The following is a 23,152-nucleotide window of genomic DNA, read 5'->3' on the forward strand; positions in this document are numbered from 1 at the left end:
TAACCTGGCCAATCAACTTAACCCGCACATCTTTGGACTGTGGGAGGAAACCGGAGCACCCGGAGGAAACCCACGCAGACATGAGGAGAATGTGCAAACTCCACACAGACAGTGACCCAAGCCAGGAATCGAACCCAGGTCCCTGGAGCTGTAAAGCAGCAGTGCTAACCACTGAGCCACCATGCGGCCCCCTAGGTCATGGTCGACATTCCCACCTCGCCACCAACTGAGGCCCCTCAGAGGCCAGTTGGTGACCAGGTAAAGGTCACTGCCGCTATTAAACCAACTACCGGTGGGCTTATCGCCATGCGATGTTCACTACAGGCAAACCTGTCCGACTATTTGTCACCTCAGCGGGTGGGGTTGGGATCGCTTGATCAAAGGCACTCAGTGCCTGATTGAGAAGCCGGACATAGGGAAGGGGACAATGACGCTGACAGCCGCACCCCTCTCCCATGTGACCCCCACCCCACCAAACCCTCCTATCATTACTTACCTGAGACCTGGGTCGCTCCCCAAACCTGCGACTCCCGTGCCCGTCCTTCCGACAGCAGCCACAGCCTCTCCAGTGGCGCTGCTGAGTACACAGCTCCTGCCCTCTGATAAACTGGCAGTTCAGAAGGCAAGACTTCCCCAGGGTCTTGCTTCCAGGAGAAGGCCTCGGCACTGCCTGAATGTCTCAAGGTTCCAGAAGAGAGGCAGGCAAGATCCCCCAAGATTCCACTCATAAAAACAGCTGCGTTAATGGGGGATTTATTCTCATTCACCTATATAAATCCACAAATGAACCTCAACGGTTTCTCATATTTAATTATTTTCTATTCCGAATAAGCTTACATTTGTCACATGCTATAACCCCCACAGCATTCAGATTGGTCAAGAAATAGTACACAAAAGTAGTAGATACATTATTATGGAGAAACCTGATCTTTGTTAAAACCGTGCGGTTGTACTGGCAGCTCAGCCCGCTAGGCATCCTAGGCTAGTATTTTCCACTGGTGAGGTGTTGTGTAGGTCTCTCTAACATGTTTATTTTTAGATGGGCTGGTTTCTCCAGGAAGCACGGAATACTGAATTGCAAACTGCAACTTCCCAGTTTGGGTTCCACGAGCTCGCAAAGTTAAAGATGCAGCTGGTGTAAAAGGACTTTGTGGAACTTCAGCAACATGGCGGCTTGCTCTTTCACCAATGTCACATGACAAAACACCTCCATCCCACTTCTGAAGCTTGCTCTGTTTTTCCCATTTTTCAGGCTTTCCCCATATGAGTCACGTGTGCCTTCTCTGGCATGTGACTGACTTCTCTCATTCTCCCTGTCTCTCTGCTGCTACCATGACTTTCATTCCATTACCTACAGTCCTCTCCCCAAACTCTTCATCAAGCATTTCATCTCTTCCTTTTCCTGTGTGTGTGTGAGCGTGTGAATGTAAATGTCTGTGTGTGTGTGTGTGTGAGTGTGAGCGCATGCGAGTGTGTGTGTGTGTACTTTCTCCCTACCCATCTTACCTCCTTCCCCCTCTGATTCAGTTTTAACTGTTGCTCAGATGTAACAATACCATGTTGCATTAACCCATGAGACATGCAGATGAGACCTTTTCTGATTGCAAACTTATCCCCTAGCATTCTTGAAACAACCTACACCCCTTTGGAATTCTAAACACCCCCAACCCCCTCTTGACCTGGGGCAATGGTTTGATCTTTTACAATACTTTTCTTTCATTTTAGGATCCCCTTTTTCCATATTTTTTTGCTCCATTTAAAATCTATTTTCCCCCTTTCTGGGCTCCTGTCCATTAACTGTGTACATTCCCTGGACGGACTTTGGGTGGTTTGTCTACACCTTGGCCTATCCTAGTGCTAATGCAATAAGAGCGACTCTACTTCCAACCTTCTCCCTTTGCTGTGGGGTTGGAGAGTAACCTGGGCTGATGAGCTGCTTTGGGTGGCACCATTGCCCAGGTTTATCTGGTGGAAATGTCTGGGTGCCAAATCAAGTTTCCTTTCCTGTCGGACAGTGTGAGCGGGGACACTAAAGATCCCTCCTCATCAACTGTCACAGAAACCCTTAAGCATAGGACGAATACAAAACTGGGCATATTATACACAGAACTCTATAGATATTCAATTAGAATTTACACAAAATTACAAAATGGTGTACTTGAAGTCAACAGCATCCAATGCTAAACTATGAAAGTTCATATAGAACACTACCATGCTACTGTGCATATGCCATTAACATACGTCATTATAAGTTCAAATGCAATAACACTTTTGAGCATTAAGCAAGGATTTATCAAAGAACAATTGGAAAATTTCAAGAATAAAATAGAAGGACAAAAGAAAAAATGGTTCTTGCTTCATTCAAACCATGTACCATCCACCATCAGTCTCTGCCCAACTCACTGAATCTCAAACAAAACTCCACAATATCCATTCAGTCTTAGATCTTGGTTTGTTCATCTTTGACCCATTATCTTGTTCTGAGATGCAAAGGCACATATATTCCAAACTTCCCAAGTTGTGGCTTGCTCCACGGTACTGGGAAACAGAGGAACATCCTTGGCTATCAGGAACTAATTCAACTGAATTTAGAGCAATATTACAAACTAGCTTTGCCCAGCTCAGAGATGTACATGCTCGGAACATGCCGCAGAAGACACTAAACATAGCCCACGGGCTTCTCAGGCTCAACTCCATACCCTCCAGTCACGTGAAGATCTCTCCCAGGTGTATTTAACTGAGATTAACCTTAGACCTTGCAGCATACTATTTAAAACATTTCTACATCTCACGTGGAAGAAATAAAGCAACAAATACAAAGTAAGTAAGACTGAGAGAGAGAGTGGGGCAGAGAGTAGGGGAGAGATAGAGTAGAGGGTGTTCTTAGCCCATAGGGAAGCAAAGAATAGCCAATTGGACCAAGCCCATGCCTTGGTAAAATGACCGAGGCACAAAAAGGCACCTCATCTGGGCTCCAGGCACTGGAGGAAGTGGAAGTCTTACTCTGAAATCAGTGAGCAATGTTCAGACCCATCTCCCTGCCCTGCTGCTAAAGAAAGGCAGCATCTCATATATACAGAAAGGGCAAGAATCGGGTAGCAGCTTTGGTGTCAGTAGAAACACCCCCCTTACTCGGTGCAATGCCGAGGGCAAGGGCATAAAAAGGAAGAGAGGAAATCAGCCAAGTTCTTCTTCCATCTCTCAGGTATGTTAATCATTGTTTCATTTGGAATCTAAAGCCCTGGAAGGAAGCAGCAATCCTGTAATCATGACCTTGGATTCCCTTTGGTATTAGAGCTAAAATGAGTGCCTGAAGCCAAAGGAGCGGCTTCTGTCGGAGTGGGGGAAGAGAGAGAGACGGAAGAGAGGCTTAAGACTCCTTGGTTGAAAACAAAGATTTCTGGACAAGCTACACTGATGTTGAGAAAGAACACCAGTTCTATCAAACAGGCAGAAAGCTAACCCTAAGGATTCCATACTCAATGTCTGGATCATCAGCAAGGGGATACTTCATGGTTCCAAACACAAATAGTTACATGGATGTTCCTCTGTAAATGTGAATTTAGGTAGTAGTTGAGGAAGGCTGCTGAATTCTTGTCCATATCGTCCACGGTTATTCCACAACGACCTCCTTACATCTTGCCTTTTTGCGTGATGATGTCTGATTTGTTATGCAAGTTATGGGTGTGGTATTTTCGGAGTGAGCCACTCGTGGCTAAAGGTGTAGGGAAGTCAGACTGCTCATACTTTTTGCAACTGTATTAAAAAAGGAATATGTGAGAGTTAACACATTGCGTGGAACATTGTGTTGAATCAATAAGCAAAACAGGACATCAAACCTCAGTCTGGCATTTTAAACTATTTTTTAGTCTGCTAATTTCTCCTGAAGATACTGTGGACACTGGGATGACACAGGTTGCATGTCGAGAACACGAGAGTTCCCCCCCTGGGTGTGGGCAGACACACGGCATGTCAGATTGGCTCAGTGTTATCAATAAAGCTCTATTGCTGTTAGTCCCTGCTTGCCATTTATTGCAACCCAGCAAAACTACATATAGCAACACCAGTGTTGCAGATCTCAAGTTGTGCTCATGTATCTCAGCTAGAACTAGGAGTCACAGTCTAAGAATAAGGGGAAAGCCATTCAGGACTGAGATGAGGAAGAGCTTCTTCACTCAGAGAGTTGTGAACCTGTGGAATTCTCGACCACAGAAAGCTGCTGGGGCCAGTTCATTAGGTATATTCAGGAGGGAGCTGGACGTGGCCCTTGTGGCTAAAGGGATTAAGGGGTATGGAGAGAAAGTGGGGGTGGGATAGTGAAAGTTCATGATCAGCTGTGATCATATTGGGTGGTGGTGCAGGCTTGGCTCAAAGGGCCGAATGGCCCACTCCTGTGCCTACTTTCTACGTTTCTAAACAGCCATTCTTTGGGTGGAAGTTTCGACCGCGAGTAATCACAAGCTGTAATGAGAGTCTTCATCCCTGTGTTCATCTCTATACGTTCCTGACAGCCACGAACAGGGTGAAAAGCAAATGCAGAATCCTTGGCCGTTTTTTCTTCCTCCCCTTTGACCAGCAGCAGTGAGGGGATTTCATGGCAGACGCACAGTTACCCTCAGTGAAAGCAGCGGGATCTCTGGAGCTCTTCTGGTCCCTGTGCTTCAGTTCCATTGCTGGTCCTGTGCTTGTGGACTGACCCATTAGGAGCTTTCATTAAAAAACTTGTCCTGTTCAACCACTAGCTCAGCTTTATAGGAAATCAGACAAAAATGGTGTCCCCTCCCCCGCCCCCCTCCCACCCCCCCACTCCCCCTCCACATCCAGCTGAGCAACTCATCTACCCTGGAGACATTCTGCCTTCCTTGGAAAGCAAAGACTCATTAGCCAATTGGATGATGCTGGACTCTCTGCCAAACAGCCTTTTATGCCATTTTTAATATTTTTATATTTGGTGAAGAGAAATATTTAACGAAAATGAAAATCTTTTTGATGCCCTGGTGATTTATCTCCAGGGTCACACACAGCAGTTGTCAAGAGCATCATCAAATCCCTACTGTGCAGATGGAAGCCATTTGGCCCATCGAGTCTGCACCAACTTTCTGAAAGGGCATCTTATCCAGGCCCAGCCTGCACCCTATCCCCGTAACCCCCCCTAACCTACACATCTTTGGACTGTGGGAGGAAACCGGGGCACCCGGAGGAAACCCACGTAGACACGGCGCGAATGTGCAAACTCCACACAGACAGTGACCCAAGGCCGGAATTGAACCCAGGTCCCTGACACTGTGAGGCAGCAGTTCCCACTGCCCCACCTGGAAATCGATCTTCAATTCCCGGAGACTCCAGGCCAATCTTGGAATTCCGGAGGTCAACACCAGTACCTGGTGGTGTTAAACTTCTTACTGTGTTTACCCCAGTCCAATGCTGGCATCTCCACATCATGACTTCTGGAGGTCACCAGGGAATTGATCTCCAAGACATCATTGCAAGAAAACCCAGGAGAAAACTCATGGGCATATTAATTACATGTCTTCCCCCCTCATTTTCTTCAAACACTTTTGTTTATCAGGGGCAGCACAGTGGCACAGTGGTTAGCACTGCTGCCTCACAGCACCAGGAACCTGGGTTCGATTCCCACCTTGGGTCACTGTCTGTGTGGAGTTTGCATGTTCTCCCCGTGTCTGCATGGGTTTCCTCCGGGTGCTCCAGTTTCCTCCCACAGTCCAAAGATATGCGGGTTAGGTGGATTGACCATGCTAAATTGACCCTAGTGTCAGGGGATTAGCAGGGTAAATACATGGGGTTACGGAGATAGGGCCTGGGTGGGATTGTGGTCGGTGCAAACTCGATGGGTTGAATGGCCTCCTTCTTCATTGTAAGGATTCTATGATGATCAGGTATGAAAACTATAGGAGTTGTTTGAATGGAAAGACTTTGACAATCCAGCAGCATCCAATTGGGTTAAGAAGAGTCAGGTTTGTTTTTTGTGTTGTGGGAGGATAGTGTGCTGGGCGAGTGGATGTTTTAGGGGACAAATGCTGAGAAAATGATGGCCAGGGCATGAAATAAAAGCTCCAGGAAGGTTTCCAATAAGGGTTGCCAATCCAGCACTGGCTTTGTTCTGTTTGTTTGATCTGTGAAGGAGTGAGTCACCAAGCTATGTGCCAGACGTGAAAAAACTCCTCCCACATTTTTATTTATTCGTTCATTGGGATGTGGGCATCGCTGGCTGGGCCAGCATTCATCACCCATCCCTGAGGCCAATTACGAATCAACCACATTGCTGTGGCTCTGGAGCCCATGTAGGTCAGACCAGGTAAGGACGGCAGATTTCCTTTCCTAAAGGACATTAGTGAACCAGATGGGTTTTCTGCAATTGACAATGGTTTCACGGTCATTAGACTTCTAATTCCAGATGTTTTATGAATTCTAATTTCATCATTTGCCAGAGCATTACCCTGGGTCTCTGGATTACTAATCTAGTGACAATGCCACTGCCTTTCCTATCTTGGGAAAAATTATGGTACAGCACTGGGACAAATTGAGATGAGGGTCATCATCTACCATTGGGAATTACCCTGGATAAGCAGCCCTTATTCAGCTGACACTCTCTCGCTTTGGCAGATTGGGGCTGAACCCTCCCGGTGTTAAACTTACCAAACCATAGCCAACATGGCCGCAAACATTGCCAGCAGCAGGAAGAGCAGGATGACGAGTATCGTCGTTATGACAACCATCCCCCCGGTGCGACGTCCAGGAAAAGTGTCAATGTTATTGGGATCGGGAGCTGGAGATAAAAGCAGCAGAGAAAAGGTTGAAAACCTACCGTATGAATCACCATAACCCTCCCCCCACAACCCCCGCTTCTTCCCCACCGCCCCCACTTCTCCCCACCACCCCCCCTTCTCCCCACCACCCCCGCTTCTTCCCCATCCCCCAATTCTCCCCCACCCCCCGCTTTACCCCCACTGCTCCGCTTCTCCCCCACCCCCCACTTCTCCCCCACTGCCGCCACTTCTCCCCCACCCCCCGCTCCACCCCGACTCCCAGCTTCACCCCCACTGCCCCCATTTCTCCCCCAACACCCCACTTCTCCCCCATCATCCCCGCTTCACCTCCAGTGCCCCCACTTCTCCCCCATCCCCCGCTTCACCCCCACAGCCCCCGCTTCTCCCCCACCGCCCCCGCTTCTCCCCCACCGCCCCTGCTTCTCCACTACTGCCCCTGCTCCCCACTACATCCCCGCTTCTCCCCCACCACCCCTGCTTCACCCCCAAACCCCCACTTCACCCCCACCCCCCACTTCACCCCCACTGCCCCTGCTTCTCCCCCACTCCCCCACTTCACCCCCACTGCCCCCGCTTCTCCCCCACTCCCCCACTTCACCCCCACTGCCCCCGCTTCTCCCCCACTCCCCCACTTCACCCCCACCACCCAGCTTCTCCCCCACCCCCCGCTTCACCCCCACCACCCAGCTTCTCCCCCGCTTCACCCCCAATGCCCCCACTTCTCCCCCACCACCACACTTCTCCCCCACCATCTCCGCTTCCCCCCCACTTCTCCCCACGCTCCCCGCTTCACCCCCACTGCCCCCGCTTCTCCAGTCTAAAGGTCCCAAAATGACAGATATGGGAGTCTAGCTTCAACTGGTCCAAATTCCAAAAATGACACTAAGCAGTATTGCTTCTGTCCCACCAGCGAGATTGATATGTTTGAACTCACTTTACCTTCCCACACAATCACTTTCCACTTACTGAGGTGTAAGGATTATCAGCCTTCCTGACAGTATCAATACTTACCACTCAGTAGTTTGATATTATCCGTGAATTCCGTTTCCCCAACAACATTGGCGCCAGTTAAATTAAGATTAATCAAAACGTACTTCATTCTAAAAGCAAAAATGAAAGGTTAGGCTCAAGATAACAACATCCAACCCCCACCACTACCTTTCCCCGACTCACACCTGCCAACTCCACCCCTTCTCTTCCCAGACCCACACCTGTCAATTCCACCCATACCCTTCCCTGACCCACGCCTGCCAACTCCACCCCTACCCGTGCCTGCCAACTCCACCCCTACTCTTCCCAGACCCACACCTGTCAATTCCACCCCTACCCTTCCACAACCCACACCTGCCAACCCTCACCCCTCCCCTTCCCTGACCCACGCCCACCAACTCCACCCCTATCCTTCCTCGACCCATGCCTGCCAACTCCACCCCTACCCTTCCTCGACCCACGCCCACTAACTCCACCCCTACCCTTCCTCGACCCACGCCCACCAACTCCACCCCTACCCTTCCTCGACCCACGCCCACCAACTCCACCCCTACCCTTCCTCGACCCACGCCTGCCAACTCCACCCCTACCCATGACTGCCTGGAGTTTCTCTCACTGACCAGGTGACCTGACCTCGTGTCCCTCACAAGGAACAGAATTCACACGGAACCCGCAGGGTGCGATCTCTGGCTGCTATTTCTGGTGTCACTGCTTTTAGGTGAGGCTGTCCAATTTGCTTCAATAATTGGGTCCAATTGGGTGGGGTGGGGGGGGGCTCGCAAGCCCTCAGTGGGTTACTGTGCAGGCAGCACAGAGCACAGGGGTCCCAGGCTTCACCACTCCCTCCCATGCCAAAGTGAGCAGATCTCAGCCTGATGCTGCCCATCGATTGCCATGCCCACATCCGGCATGACTTGGAAAAAAGGGATGAGATTCTGTGCTGTCTGGAACAACCTGCCGCCCCGCTGCTGGTCCCAGTCACTTCCCCAAGCTGTGGTTCCATAGATCTCACCATCACTATTAAAGACAATTTGTCAGAGGCCCCAATGGCAACCCTGGCCAGCTCCATCACGAGAGAAAAAAACTGATGCAGAAACTAAATGGAATCCTTTAACCCCATCAGTGGCTTAACAGAGCATCCACTGTCTTGCACAAATAGCTCAAAATATTAGATCTGCTATTCTATCACATTCAGCAGGGGACTCATGTGAGATTAAGATCTATCTCTGGGTTGCAGTTTTTGTATTAATTTATAGGATGTGGGCTTTGCTGGCTAGGCCAGCATTTATTGCCCTTATTGCCCTAATTGCCCTTGAGAAGGTGGTGGTGAGCTGTCTTCTTGCACTGCTGAAGCCCATGTGATGCAGGTACATCCACAGTGCTGTTAAGGAATGTGTTCCAGGACTTTGACTCAGTGTCAGTGAAGGAACAGCAATATATTTCCAAGTCAGGTTGGTGAGTGATTTGGAGGGGAGCTTCCAACTGGTGGTGTTTCCAGGTATCTGCTATCCTCGTCCTTCCAGATTCTGGTGGTGGTTTTTGGGTTTGGAAGGTGCTGCCTAAGGAACGTTAGTGAGTTCCTGCAGTGGTACATGTGGCTGCCGCTGTGCATTGTTGGTTAATGGAGTGAATGATTGTGAAAAGTGTGCCAATCAAGTGAGCTGCTTTGTCCTGGATGGTGTCGAGCCTTTTGAGTGTTGTTGGAGCTGCACCCATCCAGGCAAGTGGGGAGTATTCCATCAAACCCCTGACTTGTTCCTTGTAGTTGGTGGACAGGCTTTGGGGAGTCAGGAGGTGAGTTACTCACCACGGTATTCCCAGCCTCTGAACTACTCTTGTGGCCATTGTAATATTTATATGGCTAGTCCAGTCCCATTTCTGATTAAGGTTGCTAGTGGGGTATTCAGCAACAGTAATGCCATTGAATGTCATGGGGTGATGGTTAGATCCTTTCTGTTGGAGATGGTCATTGCCTGTGGTGTGAATGTTACTTGCCACTTGTCAGTCCAAGTGTATATATTGAAAAATCCCGATACTTTGCTTACTTTCTCATGCTGCAGAACATGGGAAATGGAAGACAATGGAGTTGAGGCCATCCCAAAGTCAGAGGCTTCAGTTAACATCTTCTGGCAACACTCCAGGCTGCAGGATTCTAATGGAGAATTGTTCACTGGCTAAGATTATCTGGGTAGCTTCCTCTCCATTTCTTGTTTTCTTTCACCCTGTGACATGAGAGGACACTCAGCCACAAGGCAAGATGCGAGGAGAAGGAGCCTTCTGCTGAGTAGCCCCTCCATGGATCATGGAGCTGCCATAACAGGAAGGCCTTTCCATCGAGAGGACTCAGCTGGAGGCCACTAGGCCGTACCTGGTGCTTCTAAAGGCAGAAAGTAGCCTCTGACTTAAGTGAGTTAATTGGAACCTTCTGGCCGGCCAATTTGCGACCATTCCCAATAAAATGGCAGGGTGGCAGCGAGGCATCAGACACCCTCCTAATACCTTCTCGTATCGGCCAGCCTTCTCACCTCCCTGCCTGTCACCATTCGGCCCAGAGTATTCTGGCCAATATTTCAAAACAACTCACTGGTTGTAAACCATTTTGGAACGTTCTCAAGACTTGAGAGGTGCTATATAAATGAAAAGGTCTTTTTCTCACAAAAATATATCTGTTCGCACTGCTGTCTGATAAAAGCTGACTACTGACACTTTCAGCTGGTCTTACCTGAATGTCCCACCGGTAGGTAATGGCGCATTGCAGTTTGGAGTTTGACAGGGCACCTCCGAGCCGACTCGCAAAGTTAAGATCTGACCAGGCATGGCAGTTGGTGGGCAGCGGTAAAAATCTCGTTTTGTTTTAACCGTGACGTAAAAACCATTTGGTCCAGTGAAAGCATTTTGGTAGGTAAACATGGAAGTGTTGAAAAATCCATTTTTAATGCTATTAAAGGTTGCAACTCCTAGGTGTGAACAAGAAGAAAATCAGGGTTACCCTATGCAAACACAAGATTCACATTACAGCAAGATAATACAATCAAATATGTGCTACTGTACAAAACATTCAGAAATCAGATTACGTTCACCATCCATTTAAAGTTATAAAGTTTATTTATTAGTGTCACAAGTAGGCTTACATTAACACTGCAGTGAAGTTACTGTGAAAATTCCCTAGTCACCACACCCCGGTGCCTGTTCGGGTACACTGAGAGAGAATTTAGCACGGCCAATGCACCTAACCCGCACGTCTTTGGACTGTGGGAGAAAACCAGAACACCCGGAGGAAACCCACGCAGATAAGGGGAGAACTTGCAAACTCCACACAGACAGTGACCCAAGCCGGTAATCAAACCCAGGTCCCTGGCGCTCTGAGGCAGCAGTGCTAACCACTGTGCCACCTTGTGCTTCCACTCACTTAAATCATTTGGAGTTCATTTGAGGGTCAAAATTGTGTTAAAAAGTGATCTGGAGGTACATATTCACAAAAATGTTTTTCTGTATTCTTTCATGAGATGTGGCTGTCGCTGGCAAGGCCAGCATTTGCTGCCATCCCTGATTGACGTTGTACTGAGGGGCTCACTAGACTATTTCAACAGATGGCTAAGAGGCAAACACATTGCTGTGGCTCTGGAGTTACATGTAGGCCGGACCAGGTAAGGATGGATGGCAGATTTCCTTCCTTAAAAAGGACATTAGTGAACCAGATGGATTTTTACAACAATCATTGCTATGGTCACCAGTATTGAGACTAGCTTTTTATTCCAGATTAATTAACCAAATTCCACCCGTTGCTGGAGTGGGATTTCATCCCACTAATCCAGGCAATTAGCCTGGGCCTCTAGTGATGGCCTACTCCTGCTCCGAGGTCTTATGTTCTTATGTTCTTATGACTAGTCCAGTGACAATATTATTACACCACCATCTCCCTTCTTAAAGTAGTGATGCAGTTTATCAAGGCCATTGTCAAGTGCAAAGGAAAAAACTGGGGCTCATTTCCAAGGAATAGAATTAAAAAGCATTAGACCCAGTAGTGGGAGCAGTCCTGGTGTCCATTCCACAAAGAATGGCAAAACACTGGAAACAATGCAGGAGACATTTACAAGAAGACTACCAGAAATACAATGTAAAAACCAGTGAACCGGTTTAAACGTTTACAAGGTTGATGCTGGAATTGAGAGACATGGCCTCTTTTCTTTAGAAAAGAGGATGCTTAAGGGGTGAGCTGAAAGAGGCCTTTAAGACGATGAAAGGATTTGAGAGGAAACATCTCCGCATCTATGGTTAGGCCAGTGCTTGTTGCTTGTCCCTCAGTGCAGAGGGGCTGCACTAAAGCTTGCAGCAGCTGCTGCAATGGCAGTGAAGAGAGGCCATTATTACTGGCCCTTCAAGACATAGTACACAGAGGGGCTGGAAATAGGCTGAAATCACCTCGGGTTGTATGTTTGACATGTAACAAATCTTGTAAGTTGTAATTGCAAGCGTAATGAGCAATTTGAGATTAACTAAAAGTGTCACACAAGGAAGATATTGATTAAAGTCTATTTTTCTGTAACATGTTGGTATTGCCAACATCAGTAACCCCTACTCCATCCAGAATACAATATCCCTCCTTCCTTCCCTCCAAACTGTGCATAGAGCCTGCCAACGTTTAACCAATCGCCACTTGAGAGTAGCCTTTTTAGAACAGGAATCCCATTTACCCCCTGTCCTATATACCTTGTGATGTGGAGACATTTGTTGCTTATTTAAGTTTACAATTAATTTACATCAGCCATAAATAAGGCAAATTCCAAACTCGTGGTTCCCCTAAACTAGGCAGCAGTTGGTAAAGTCAGTTACTGTGCAGCATCCTTTCAGATTTAACAGAAAAATACTTACCAGTCGAATTAGCCACAATCAACCAGACTTCGCAGCTCACACAGGACATTTCAGTCAAGTCAAACACACAGCGTGGCTGCTCAAGTGCAACTGTTGTTTGAGTGATTCTCCCCGCAATCCTGGTCGGCACAATTTCGGGGGTGTAAGTGACTTGGTCTGGAACTGAAAAAAAAACAAATTAATACCGTGTATTCAGCTCTATTCTGTGAGGTGTTCAGTAAATCCAACCAAACCAAATTACAGTTTTTATGAAACACCCCATGATGCGCGATTAATTCACTCGGGAGGCTGGATCGTACCCGGGAAATAAAGGCTTTTATTAGCAACAAGAATAGAGCATACTGCTTAACAATACAATCCCAGACTAAAGGGTCACTGGGAAGTGCAGTGACCTTTATGCTCCTATAGGAAGGCGGAGCCAACCGGAGTGTACCACAGAACAATACCAACAGGTGGAACACCCCAACCCTAACCCCAACAGTAACAAGAGTAACATATGTACAAGTACCCATAGTGATAACCATCTATGGTTCAGTACCCATAGTGGTAACCATCTATGGTTCACCACACCCCATTCAAGAGAAGAGCAACTCAGCAACTGAGCGGCACGGTGGCACAGTGGTTAGCACTGCTCCCTCACAGTGCCAGGGACCCGGGTTCGTTTCCCAGCTTGGGTCACCGTCTGTGTGGAGTCTGTTTCGAGTCTAGATGACCCTTTGTCAAAGCTCAAAGCAGTGCAAAAAGTTAGCATGAAGGCACAACAAGCATGTTGGCCATTATTGCAAAGGGATTGGCGGAGAAGAGTAAAGAAGTCTTGCTACAAATTTTGTGTAGAATCCCTGCAGTGCAGAATGAGGCTATTCAGCCCATCGAGCCTGCACCGACAACAATCCCACCCAGGCCCTATTCCTGTAACCCCATGCATTTACCCTGCTAATCTCCCTGACACTGAGGGCCAATTTAGCATGGCCAACCAACCTAACCTGCACATCTTTGGAGTGTGGGAGGAAGCCAGAGCGCCAGGAGGAAACCCACAGTTTGGTAAGACCACATCTGGAATACCATGCACAGTTTTGGTCTCCACATTTAAATAGAGGTATACTTGGATTGAAGGCAGCAGAGTGGTCCGCGGAGTGGTGGGGGTTGGCCTATGGTGAGAGGCTGAGTAAATGGGGTTTATAGTCTCTGGAGTTCAGAAGAATGCAAAGAGATCTCATTAAAACCTACAGAACTCTGAAAGGGCTCGACAGGATGGATGCCAAGAGATTGTTTCCGCTGGTTAGGGAATCTGAAACACGGGGACACAATTCTCAGGATAAGAGGTTGATCTTTTAGGATTGAAATGAGAAGTAATTACTTCACTCAAAGGGTTGCAATCATTTGGAATTCTCTACCCCAAAGGGTTGTGAATGCTCCATTGGTAAATGGGATAGACAGATTTTTGGACTCTCAGGGAGCCAAGGGAATGGGTGGGAAATTGGATTAAAACCTCAAACCAGCCGTGGTCATATTGAATGGTGGAGCAGGCTCGATGCGCCAAGTGTCTATTCCTGCTCCTGTTTTTCTGTTTTATTATCTTAACGATTGATACTGGTTCAATGTAATCAGCTCACCGTTGAAACTAACATATCTCCACAGCAACATCACCAGACCAATCCCAGTTAAAAGCCAAATGCCCTGTGCCAGTTCAATGCCACTTGAAATTTCAATGCCAGCAAGAGAATTCTGGTTGCAATCCAAATGCCAGTAGCTAAATTCTCAATTTGTCTAATTTTCCTGAGGTAGATGCAATTCAAAGCTCTGCAATGAAGACATTCACTGCTGGAGTTGATCTTTGTAGAATTCTAGATTTTTTTAAAAATCGGGAATACTCAACATATTATTTATTATTATTAGTCACAAGTAGGCTTACATTAACACTGCAATGAAGTTACTGTGAAAATCCCCTAGTTGCCACACTCTGGTGCCCGTTCAGGTACACTGAGGGAGAATTTAGCATGGCCAATGGACCTAACCAGCGCGTCTTTCGAACTGTGGGAGGAAACCGGAGCACCCAGAGGAAACCCATGCAGACATGGGGAGAATGTGCAGACTCCACACAGAAAATGACCCAAGCTGGGAATCGAACCCCAGTCCCTGGCACTGTGAGGCAGCAGTGCTAATCACTGTGCCACCATACCTCCCACAGTAGCAAATTAGTGACTTCTGGGGAGAAGAGAAAACAAATAGGTGGTATTTAAACAGTTCTATAATCCAGCTCCAGGAGATTGTGGGTGCGGAGCCCCTGGTTTCACATGAGCATAAACCTAGAATTTCCATCAACTGCTTTTCCTTTATTCTTCCATGAAATGTGAACATCACTGGCAAGTCAACATTTATTACTTATCCCAGGTTTCCCTTGAGAAGAGGGTGGTCAGCAGGTATACCCACAACTAGCACTGAAAGGAAAGGATTTAAACATGTAGCCCTGAGCCAATCACTCTTCAATAAAGTTAAATGTGTAGAAATTTCAATCATATTCCTAAATATCGGCTGCTAATAATAATGTACCACTAGCTGTGCGATTAATGCTGGAGTGTGATTCACCAAACCCCTCACCATTTTTCCATCTGACCCTGTCCATCCAGTCCAAAGATGTGCGGGTTAGGTGGATTGGCCATGTTAAATTGCACCTTAGTGTCAGGGGGACTAGCTAGGATAAATGCATGGGGCTATGGGGATAGGGCCTGGGTGGGATTGTGGTTGGTGCAGACTCGATGGGCCGAATGGCCTCCTTCTGCACTGTAGTATTTTATGGTTCTTTGATTCTACGATCAGCCATCCCCAAGTTGCTAACAAGTATCTGTCCACATTCTCCAATTCTGATTATTTTATACTTTTCTTACCAAACTCAATCAAGATCAAGTATAAAAAGAGATATGATCATTGGTGGTTAACCCAATGGGGAAGACCGTTTAGCACAATGAGCCCATTCTTCCATGGGATACTACAGTCTGCCATTGTGGCATCGAACTATCTCTTGAAAAACTCCAAGCATTTTTACCCCTCCTGCCCCACCCTACACCCAAGTATCAGTGTTCAAGAGAACACATGCCTGAACTGTGACTATGGCACTATTTAGTCCATGTACTTGGCATCCCTGCCCCCGAGCACCTCACATACGGTAGTAGCTCCCTGAATTTACCCTTTAACCAGTTTGTGCCCAGATCCCCCCTGCCCAGCGGCCATGATTTAACCTGTCGTGATCATGGTTAACCTTATTCCAATATCTTACACAACTCAAAAGGACTTGAATAAAAAAGGACCCTCTGTAATGAATGAAGAATCCCATTTTCTCCAACCTAGGAGTACATGAGGGTTACAGGGAGCATGTAAAGAAGGACAATGGAGTATGCCTCACTTTGCAAGCTCAACAGCTGCTTTGCAATAATAGAGTGTTCAATTGAGGCTATGGGAAAGGACACTGAATTAATACTGGGCTCCCCAACCTCGATACCCATCCCTGTTACAATATCTTTATAGAAAACTCTAATGGGTACAAACTTCCATAGAATCATAGAATCCCGACAGTACAGAAGGAGGCCATTTGGCCCATTGAGTCTGTACCGACCACAATCCTACCCAGGCCCTATCCCCATAACCCCACACATTTACCCCGCTAATCCCCCTGACACTAAGGTAAATTTAGCCTGGCCAATCAACCTAACCTGCACATCTTTGGAGTGTGGGAGGAAACTGGAGCACCCGGAGGAAATCCACCCAGACACAGGGAGAATGTGCAAACTCCACACAGATAGTCACCCGAGGCCAGAATTGAACTAGGGTCCCTGGCGCTGAGAGGCAGCAGTGCTAATCACTGTGCCACATGCCTTCCCGAGCAGAGAACAATTGTATTCCCCTGAATTTCTTATCATCCACCCTTTTCCACAGCTTTGAGATAAATCACCACTAAACTTGGAAAATAAACTTGCATCTTAGAAACATAGAAAAACTACAGCACAAACAGGCCCTTTGGCCCCACAAGTTGTGCCAAACATATCCCTACCTTTTAGGCCTACCTAAAACCCTCCATCCTATTAAGTCCCATGTACTCATCCAGGAGTCTCTTAAAAGACCCTATTGAGTTTGCCTCCACCACCACTGACGGCAGCCGATTCCACTCGCCCACCACCCTCTGTGTGGAAAACTTCCCCCTAACATCTCCCCTGTACCTACCCCCCAGCACCTTAAACCTGTGTTCTCTCGTAGCAGCCATTTCCACCCTGGGAAAAAGCCTCTGAGAGTCCACCCGATCTATGCCTCTCAACATCTTATATGCCTCTATTAGGTCTCCTCTCATCCTACATCTCTCCAAGGAGAAAAGACCGAGCTCCCTCAGCCTATCCTCATAAAGCATGCCACTCAATCCAGGCAACATCCTTGTAAATCTCTTCTGCACCATTTCAATCTTTTCCACATCCTTCCTGTAATGAGGCTACCAGAACTGAGCACAGTACTCCAAGTGGGGTCTGACTCCTAAACTCAATCCCTCGATTGATAAAGGCCAGCACACCATACGCCTTCTTAACCACCTCCTCCACCTGCAGGGCCAATTTTAGAGTCCTATGGACCCGGACCCCAAGGTCCTTCTGATCTTCCACAGTACTAAGAGTCTTTCCCTTAACATTGTACTCCTTCATCCCATTTGACCTGCCAAAATGGACCACTACACATTTATCTGGGTTGAAGTCCATCTGCCACTTCTCCGCCCAGTCTTGCATCCTATCTATGTCCCACTGTAACTTCTGACATCCCTCCAGACTATCCACAACCCCACCAGCCTTCGTGTCGTTGGCAAACTTACCAACCCATCCCTCCACTTCCTCATCCAGGTCATTTATGAAAATGACAAACAGCAAGGGTCCCAGAACAGATCCCTGGGGCACACCACTGGTGACCGACCTCCATTTAGAAAAAGACCCATCTCTACCCACTCTCTGCCTCCTTTGGGCAAGCCAGTTCTGGATCCACAGGGCAGCAGCACCTTGGATCCCATGCCCTCTCCATCTTAATGGAGTTCTTGGCTAAATGGAAAAACAACTTTGCTAGACCTTGCCAATCTGTGGTAATAAGGTTCAGTCCTCATTGTGTGCTGAGCTAGCAAACCACAACAGACACAATGCTTACTTAGGGTGCTAGGAGAGTTGAATAGTACTCTGGCACTGACTGTCTAAGCTCATGCATAAAGAACAAGGGGGGAATTCTCTCATCCTGCCTGCCATGGGAATGCCGGGGAATCCAACCCCAGATACATGGCGTGTGGGTGATGTTGCAGAGGGTGGTAACACTTGTCACTAAACCACAGTGCCTCAGGAGAGAAAGGGAGAATAGTTTGAGAATGTCCTTGGAACAGCTCCCATTTTGTGGTCAACTTCACCGTAAGTGTGGCGGAAGCGCTGATATTCTATTTGTAAATCGGTTTTGTGCCACACCACAGTTGCGACAGTGTAGGAATGGCTGTGGAAATAGCCAGCCTTAGATTTTTGTTAACGTAAAGTTACAACCCCAGTTGTCTTGACCAGTCACATTTCATAAAAAGCTAAACAAGTAGAAATTCCAGATGAAAGTAACACAAAAATAACGAGTCAACGTTTGCACAGTGGTTAACACTGCTGCCTCGCAGCGCCAGGGACCCGGATTCGATTCCCGGCTTGGGTGACTGTCTGTGTGGAGTTTGCACATTCTCCCCGTGTCTGCGTGGGTTTCCTCCGGGTGCTCCGGTTTCCTCCCACAGTCCAAAATACATGCTGGTTAGGTGCATTGGCCATGCTAAATTCTCTCTAGTGTACCCGAACAGGCACCGGAGTGTGGCAACGAGGGGATTTTCACAGTGACTTCATTGCAGTGCAAATGTAAGCCTACTTGTGACACTACTAAATACATAAACTTTAAACTCATGGTCCCAACACCTCAGATGGTACTCAGACTGGTGAATGGTGTGCCCACAGGTAGCACTCTTCATTCCCACTGTTTTAACAAGTCAGTTTCAATGGGTTTCAAGTACCAGCATCTAGCGTCATGGTACCATTCCAGTATTATTGGGTACCCCTTTGTCCCGCGCCAGCCTAAATGATGCACCCAAGGCGATAGCTCGCAGGCTTGTGGGTCTACCAGTTGGAAAGCTGTATTTTCTTTTAGCACTGACTCTCCATCCGGCAAAAATGCAGTCACATAGGTTAGTACAGCTCTTTAAATCTTTCACTGACCCAGAGGAAATGCAATGTGTCAATGTGTAGCTATTATATGTGGTCTCTACAGCCTGGCTGTGGAGTTACTGTTTCATTCTCTTCCCTGGAGCCAGTGCAACGAGATAGCGTGAGATATATTCCAGCACAATCCAATAAAGCACTCACTGAGATACCAGAGAGAGATTCCAGAGTCAAACACAACGAACTAAAATTATATTGGCACAGTGGCTAGCACTGCTGCCTCACAGCACCAGCGACTGCGTTCAATTCCAGCCTCAGGTCACTGTCTGTGTGGAGTCTGCACGTTCTCCCCATGTCTGCGTGGGTTTCCTCCGGGTGCTCCGGTTTCCTCCCGCACTCCAAAGACGTGCAGGTTAGGTGGGTTGGCCATGCTAAATTGCCCCTTAGTGTCCCAAGATGTGTATGTTAGGGGGATAAGCAGGGTAAAAATGTGGGGTTACGGGGATAGGGCCTGTTGGAGAATCGGTGCAGACCCAATGGGCCGAATGGCCTCCTTCTGCACTGTAGGGATTCTATGATATGAATCAGGGGAAATCCCCAACGGGAACTCATGAACCATGGTAATTCCAGGTCTCCCCAGACGAGGGCAGCTTTTTATTGTCAGGGAGGCTCTTGGTTAACCATTTCACACTTCACATTTATTTGGGAAATTATTCCCATGTTTTGATTAAGCATTTCTTCGCCTCCCCCCCCCCTCCCCCCCGCCCGTCTCCTATTACTCTACAATGATTAGTTTCAGTATCTTCTTCCCTTTTGGTTAACCATTTCCTCTTTGGGACTTGATGTTATTTACCATTTTTAAGTTGATGATTTTCCAGCACTGACGAATATTTACAGCTTTCGTTCACCTTGTTTTTCAGTGACCCAGTTCCTCTTTTGGACTTTGTTTCCAACTTTTTGGGTAATCATTTCTCAACAACTTATCTTTATTTATTCACAGATAATTAAATAACCTGAACTGTTGTTTAACTAAAAAAATATAAACGTTTCAGGGAAGGAAATCTGCCATCCTTGTCTGGTCTGGCCTATGTGTGACCCCCAGACATACAGCAATGTGACTGACTCTTAATCCTTATTTATTCACAGGATTGCTGGCATTGCTGGCAAGGACAGCTCGGCATGCCCATCCCAAATTGCCATGAGAAGTTGGTAGTGAGCCTCTGGACTACAACTGAGTGGCTTGCCAGGCCACTTCAGAGGGCAGTTAAGAGTCAACCACATTGCTGTGGGCTTGGAGTCACATGTAGGCCAGACCAGGTAAGGATGGCAGATTTTCTTCCCAAAAGAACAGAGATTTCTCTTTCGTTAAACAATAATTCAGTTTATATAAAACTGAGTTTAATTTCCCTCAATGGGAAGGAAATTCCTGCCTCCTAATTCAGACCTTTGGGATTATTAGCTGTGTAAGATGACCACTCTGCCACTGCTCCCCAGTCATAGGGTGGGATTTTCCAGCCACACTCACCCCAAAACCGGAAATCCCACCTGAGGTCAACAGACCTTTGCCTGGTCCTGCCACCCACCCCCACCCTCCCCCAACCCGTTACGATTCCCATGGTGGACGGGATGGGAAAACTCTCCCCATAGCGAACATAATCACACTCCTGACTTCAGTCATAGAAAGAAGTCTCACAACACCAGGTTAAAGTCCAACAGGTTTATTTGGTAGCAAATACCATAAGCTTTCAGAGCGCTGCTCCTTCGTCAGATGGACTGGAAATGTGCTACCAAATAAACCTGTTGGACTTTAACCTGGTGTTGTGAGACTTCTTACTGTGTTCACCCCAGTCCAACGCCGGCATCTCCACATTCAGTCATAGAGTCATACAGTACAGAAGAGGCCCTTCAGCCCATCGCATCTACACCGACAGAAATGCACTAAATCTACACTATTCACACTTTCCAGCACTTGGCCCATAGTTGTGAACATTATGTTATTTCAGGTGCTCATCCACATACTTTTTAAAGGTTGTGAGGTTTCCCACCTCTACCACCCTCCCATGCAGCGCATTCCAGACTCCCACCATCCTCTGGATGAATAAACCTTTCCTCTAAAACTCCTGCCCCTCACCTTAATTATACCCTCATTATTGACTCTTCAATCCAGGGCAATAGCAGCTTCCTATTCACCCTGTCCATTCCCTCACAATCTTATACACCTCAATCAGGTTCTCCCCTCAGCCTTCTCTGCTCTAAACACAACAACCTCAGCTTAACCAGCCTCTCTTCATAGCTGAAATGCTCCATCGCAGGCAACATCCTGGTGACTCTCCTCTGCACCCTCTCCAGTGTAATCACATCCTTCCTATAGTGAGGTGATCAAAACTGCACACAGTACTCCAGCTAGTCCTGTGTCCTGAAAGAGAGGCATTTGGTCGGCTGTAACCTTCCCAAACACAGGCTGCATTTATTCACACTGCAAACCCGGAGGCAGCATGAGATGGTTCAGAAGGTGCAAGGTGCAAATCAGTTGCAAAGTGTGCTCAGGTATTCAGCAGGTTCCCAACTGACTGTGGGCCACAGCGGCTTCAATCCATTGGAAAACACAAATACACACTTAACAACAAATTAGGAGCAAAAATGAAGTCCATGGATAAAGGAGGTGGGTGATTTAAAGAAGTGTCTCAGATTGAAAGTTTAGAGACACATCATTATCGCCACCCTTCCCCGATGGGGGCTGTAACCTCCAGAAATCATAGAAAACCGTGCTTTGAACATAAGAACATAAGAACATTTGAAATGAAAGAATCATAGAATAGAATCTTAGAATCCCTACAGTGCTGAAGGAGACCATTTAGCCCATCGAGTCTGCACCAACTCTCCGACTGAGCATCTTCCCCAGGCCCACCCCACCCCCACCACAATCCCCGTAACCCCACACATTTTCCATGGCTAATCCCCCAACCTACACATCTTGGGACACAAAGGGTCAATTTAGCACGGCCAATCCACCTACCCCGCACATCTTTAGACTGTGGGAGGAAACCGGAGCACCCAGAGGAAACCCACGCAGACACGGGGAGAACATGCAAACTGCACACTGACAGTGACTGAGGCTGGAATCGAACCTGGCGCGGTGAGGCAGCAGTGCTAACCACCGTTTTAAAGTTTATTTATCAGTGTCACAAGTAGACTTACATTAACACTACAATGAAGTTACTGTGAAAATTACTGTGCCAATTTGGAAAATAATTTGAAAAGATCAGGACACAATAGTGAGATTTATAAATATATAAAAGAAATTAAATAGCTCATGACCCAGCGATTAACATTGACACACAATGTGCAGAATCTCAAACACAAGATTTTCCAGTTTTTTTAGCCCGCAGACTGCCTGAGCCCTGGTAAGAGATTAGAAAGGTCCCAGAGGGTTGTTGCAGGAGAATTGTGTTCACTTTACCTCCATGGGCAGCACCGTATAGAGCACACAGCAACACAAGTTGCTGGATAAGCGAGTCCATCTCTCCCACTTGATTGCTGCTTCCAACCTCTGCTCACACTTAATCCCTTCTGTCCCGGTGTGGCTCACTCAGTCCCTTTTGATGTGAGAATTCCTCCCCAGTGATTGTGGCCAAACTAGTCGGACCTGCTTTGAGAGCCGACTCTTCCCAAAAGGTGTGGCTTAACACCAATTAAACACAACACACTAACCCACTCGAAACCAACCCGAGAGGAACTCAATTTACGGGGACTGTATACATCTTGTAAAAAAATTAATTCCACCACCAACCCTATCCCTCGTTTATTTTGGGGGGGAGCAATTTTAAGAATTCAAGTCAAACAACTTTTCCTCTGAATGTTACTGCCATCGTTATTTAATTTGAAGCTAGTGCAGGTGGTTTTAAGCCTCCCCCCAGTGTTGAGAGAAAGATTCCTATCGCATCAGTCAATCTTATTATGCTTCTCGGCCTTTTGGCTAAGATCAAGTGTAGTATAGATCGCCTGCACTTGGTTGAGGTCATTAGGTTACACTGAGGCTTCATGTGTTTCATATGAAGCAATTTTTAAAAGCGGCATCTCGGCCTTTTGGCTAAGATGCAAATGAGCTCAAGTCTTGGAGGAGGATCCTCCCCCTTCTCCAATCAGCTGGACTCATGTAGATCAGGCCCAGGACAGGGTGGTTTTGGTCTCCCGTCCTGTCTTGTCAGCCTCGATCCGAAATGTCTCAACTTGTTGAGACTCTGAATTGGATTTGATTTGATTGAATTGGAAAAGTATATAAAAATTAAAAAAATCAGTCAATCTTATTATTAA

The 23,152-nt window shown here is 47.2% G+C and overlaps 1 protein-coding gene across 1 annotated transcript; it reads right to left on the bottom strand.

Annotated features, from left to right (window-relative positions):
• Positions 1–790: 790 nt before the first annotated feature.
• upk3b (uroplakin 3b) lies at positions 791–22,444 on the bottom strand. Its single transcript, XM_078225115.1, has 6 exons — positions 22,299–22,444; positions 12,651–12,812; positions 10,501–10,735; positions 7,800–7,888; positions 6,658–6,787; positions 791–3,756 (listed from the first exon to the last, which is right to left on the bottom strand). Exons 1-6 carry the CDS (start codon positions 22,357–22,359, stop codon positions 3,633–3,635), a joined length of 801 nt encoding a protein of 266 aa, XP_078081241.1. The 5' UTR covers positions 22,360–22,444; the 3' UTR covers positions 791–3,632.
• Positions 22,445–23,152: the final 708 nt, after the last annotated feature.

Source organism: Mustelus asterias, chromosome 12 (assembly GCF_964213995.1).
Source record: "Mustelus asterias chromosome 12, sMusAst1.hap1.1, whole genome shotgun sequence".
NCBI lineage: Eukaryota > Metazoa > Chordata > Chondrichthyes > Carcharhiniformes > Triakidae > Mustelus > Mustelus asterias.

What these genes read in the sequence shown, in the direction of transcription:
- upk3b (XM_078225115.1), bottom strand. Translation starts at nt 22,359, where the DNA reads ATGGACTCGCTTATCCAGCAACTTGTGTTGCTGTGTGCTCTATACGGT. An exon ending in ATACGGTGCTGCCCATGGAG is followed by an intron (nt 12,813 to 22,298) that starts GTAAAGTGAACA and finishes TTTTTTTTTCAG; the next exon opens with TTCCAGACCAAGTCACTTAC. An exon ending in GCCATGTTGGCTATGGTTTG is followed by an intron (nt 3,757 to 6,657) that starts GTAAGTTTAACA and finishes TTTTTAATACAG; the next exon opens with TTGCAAAAAGTATGAGCAGT.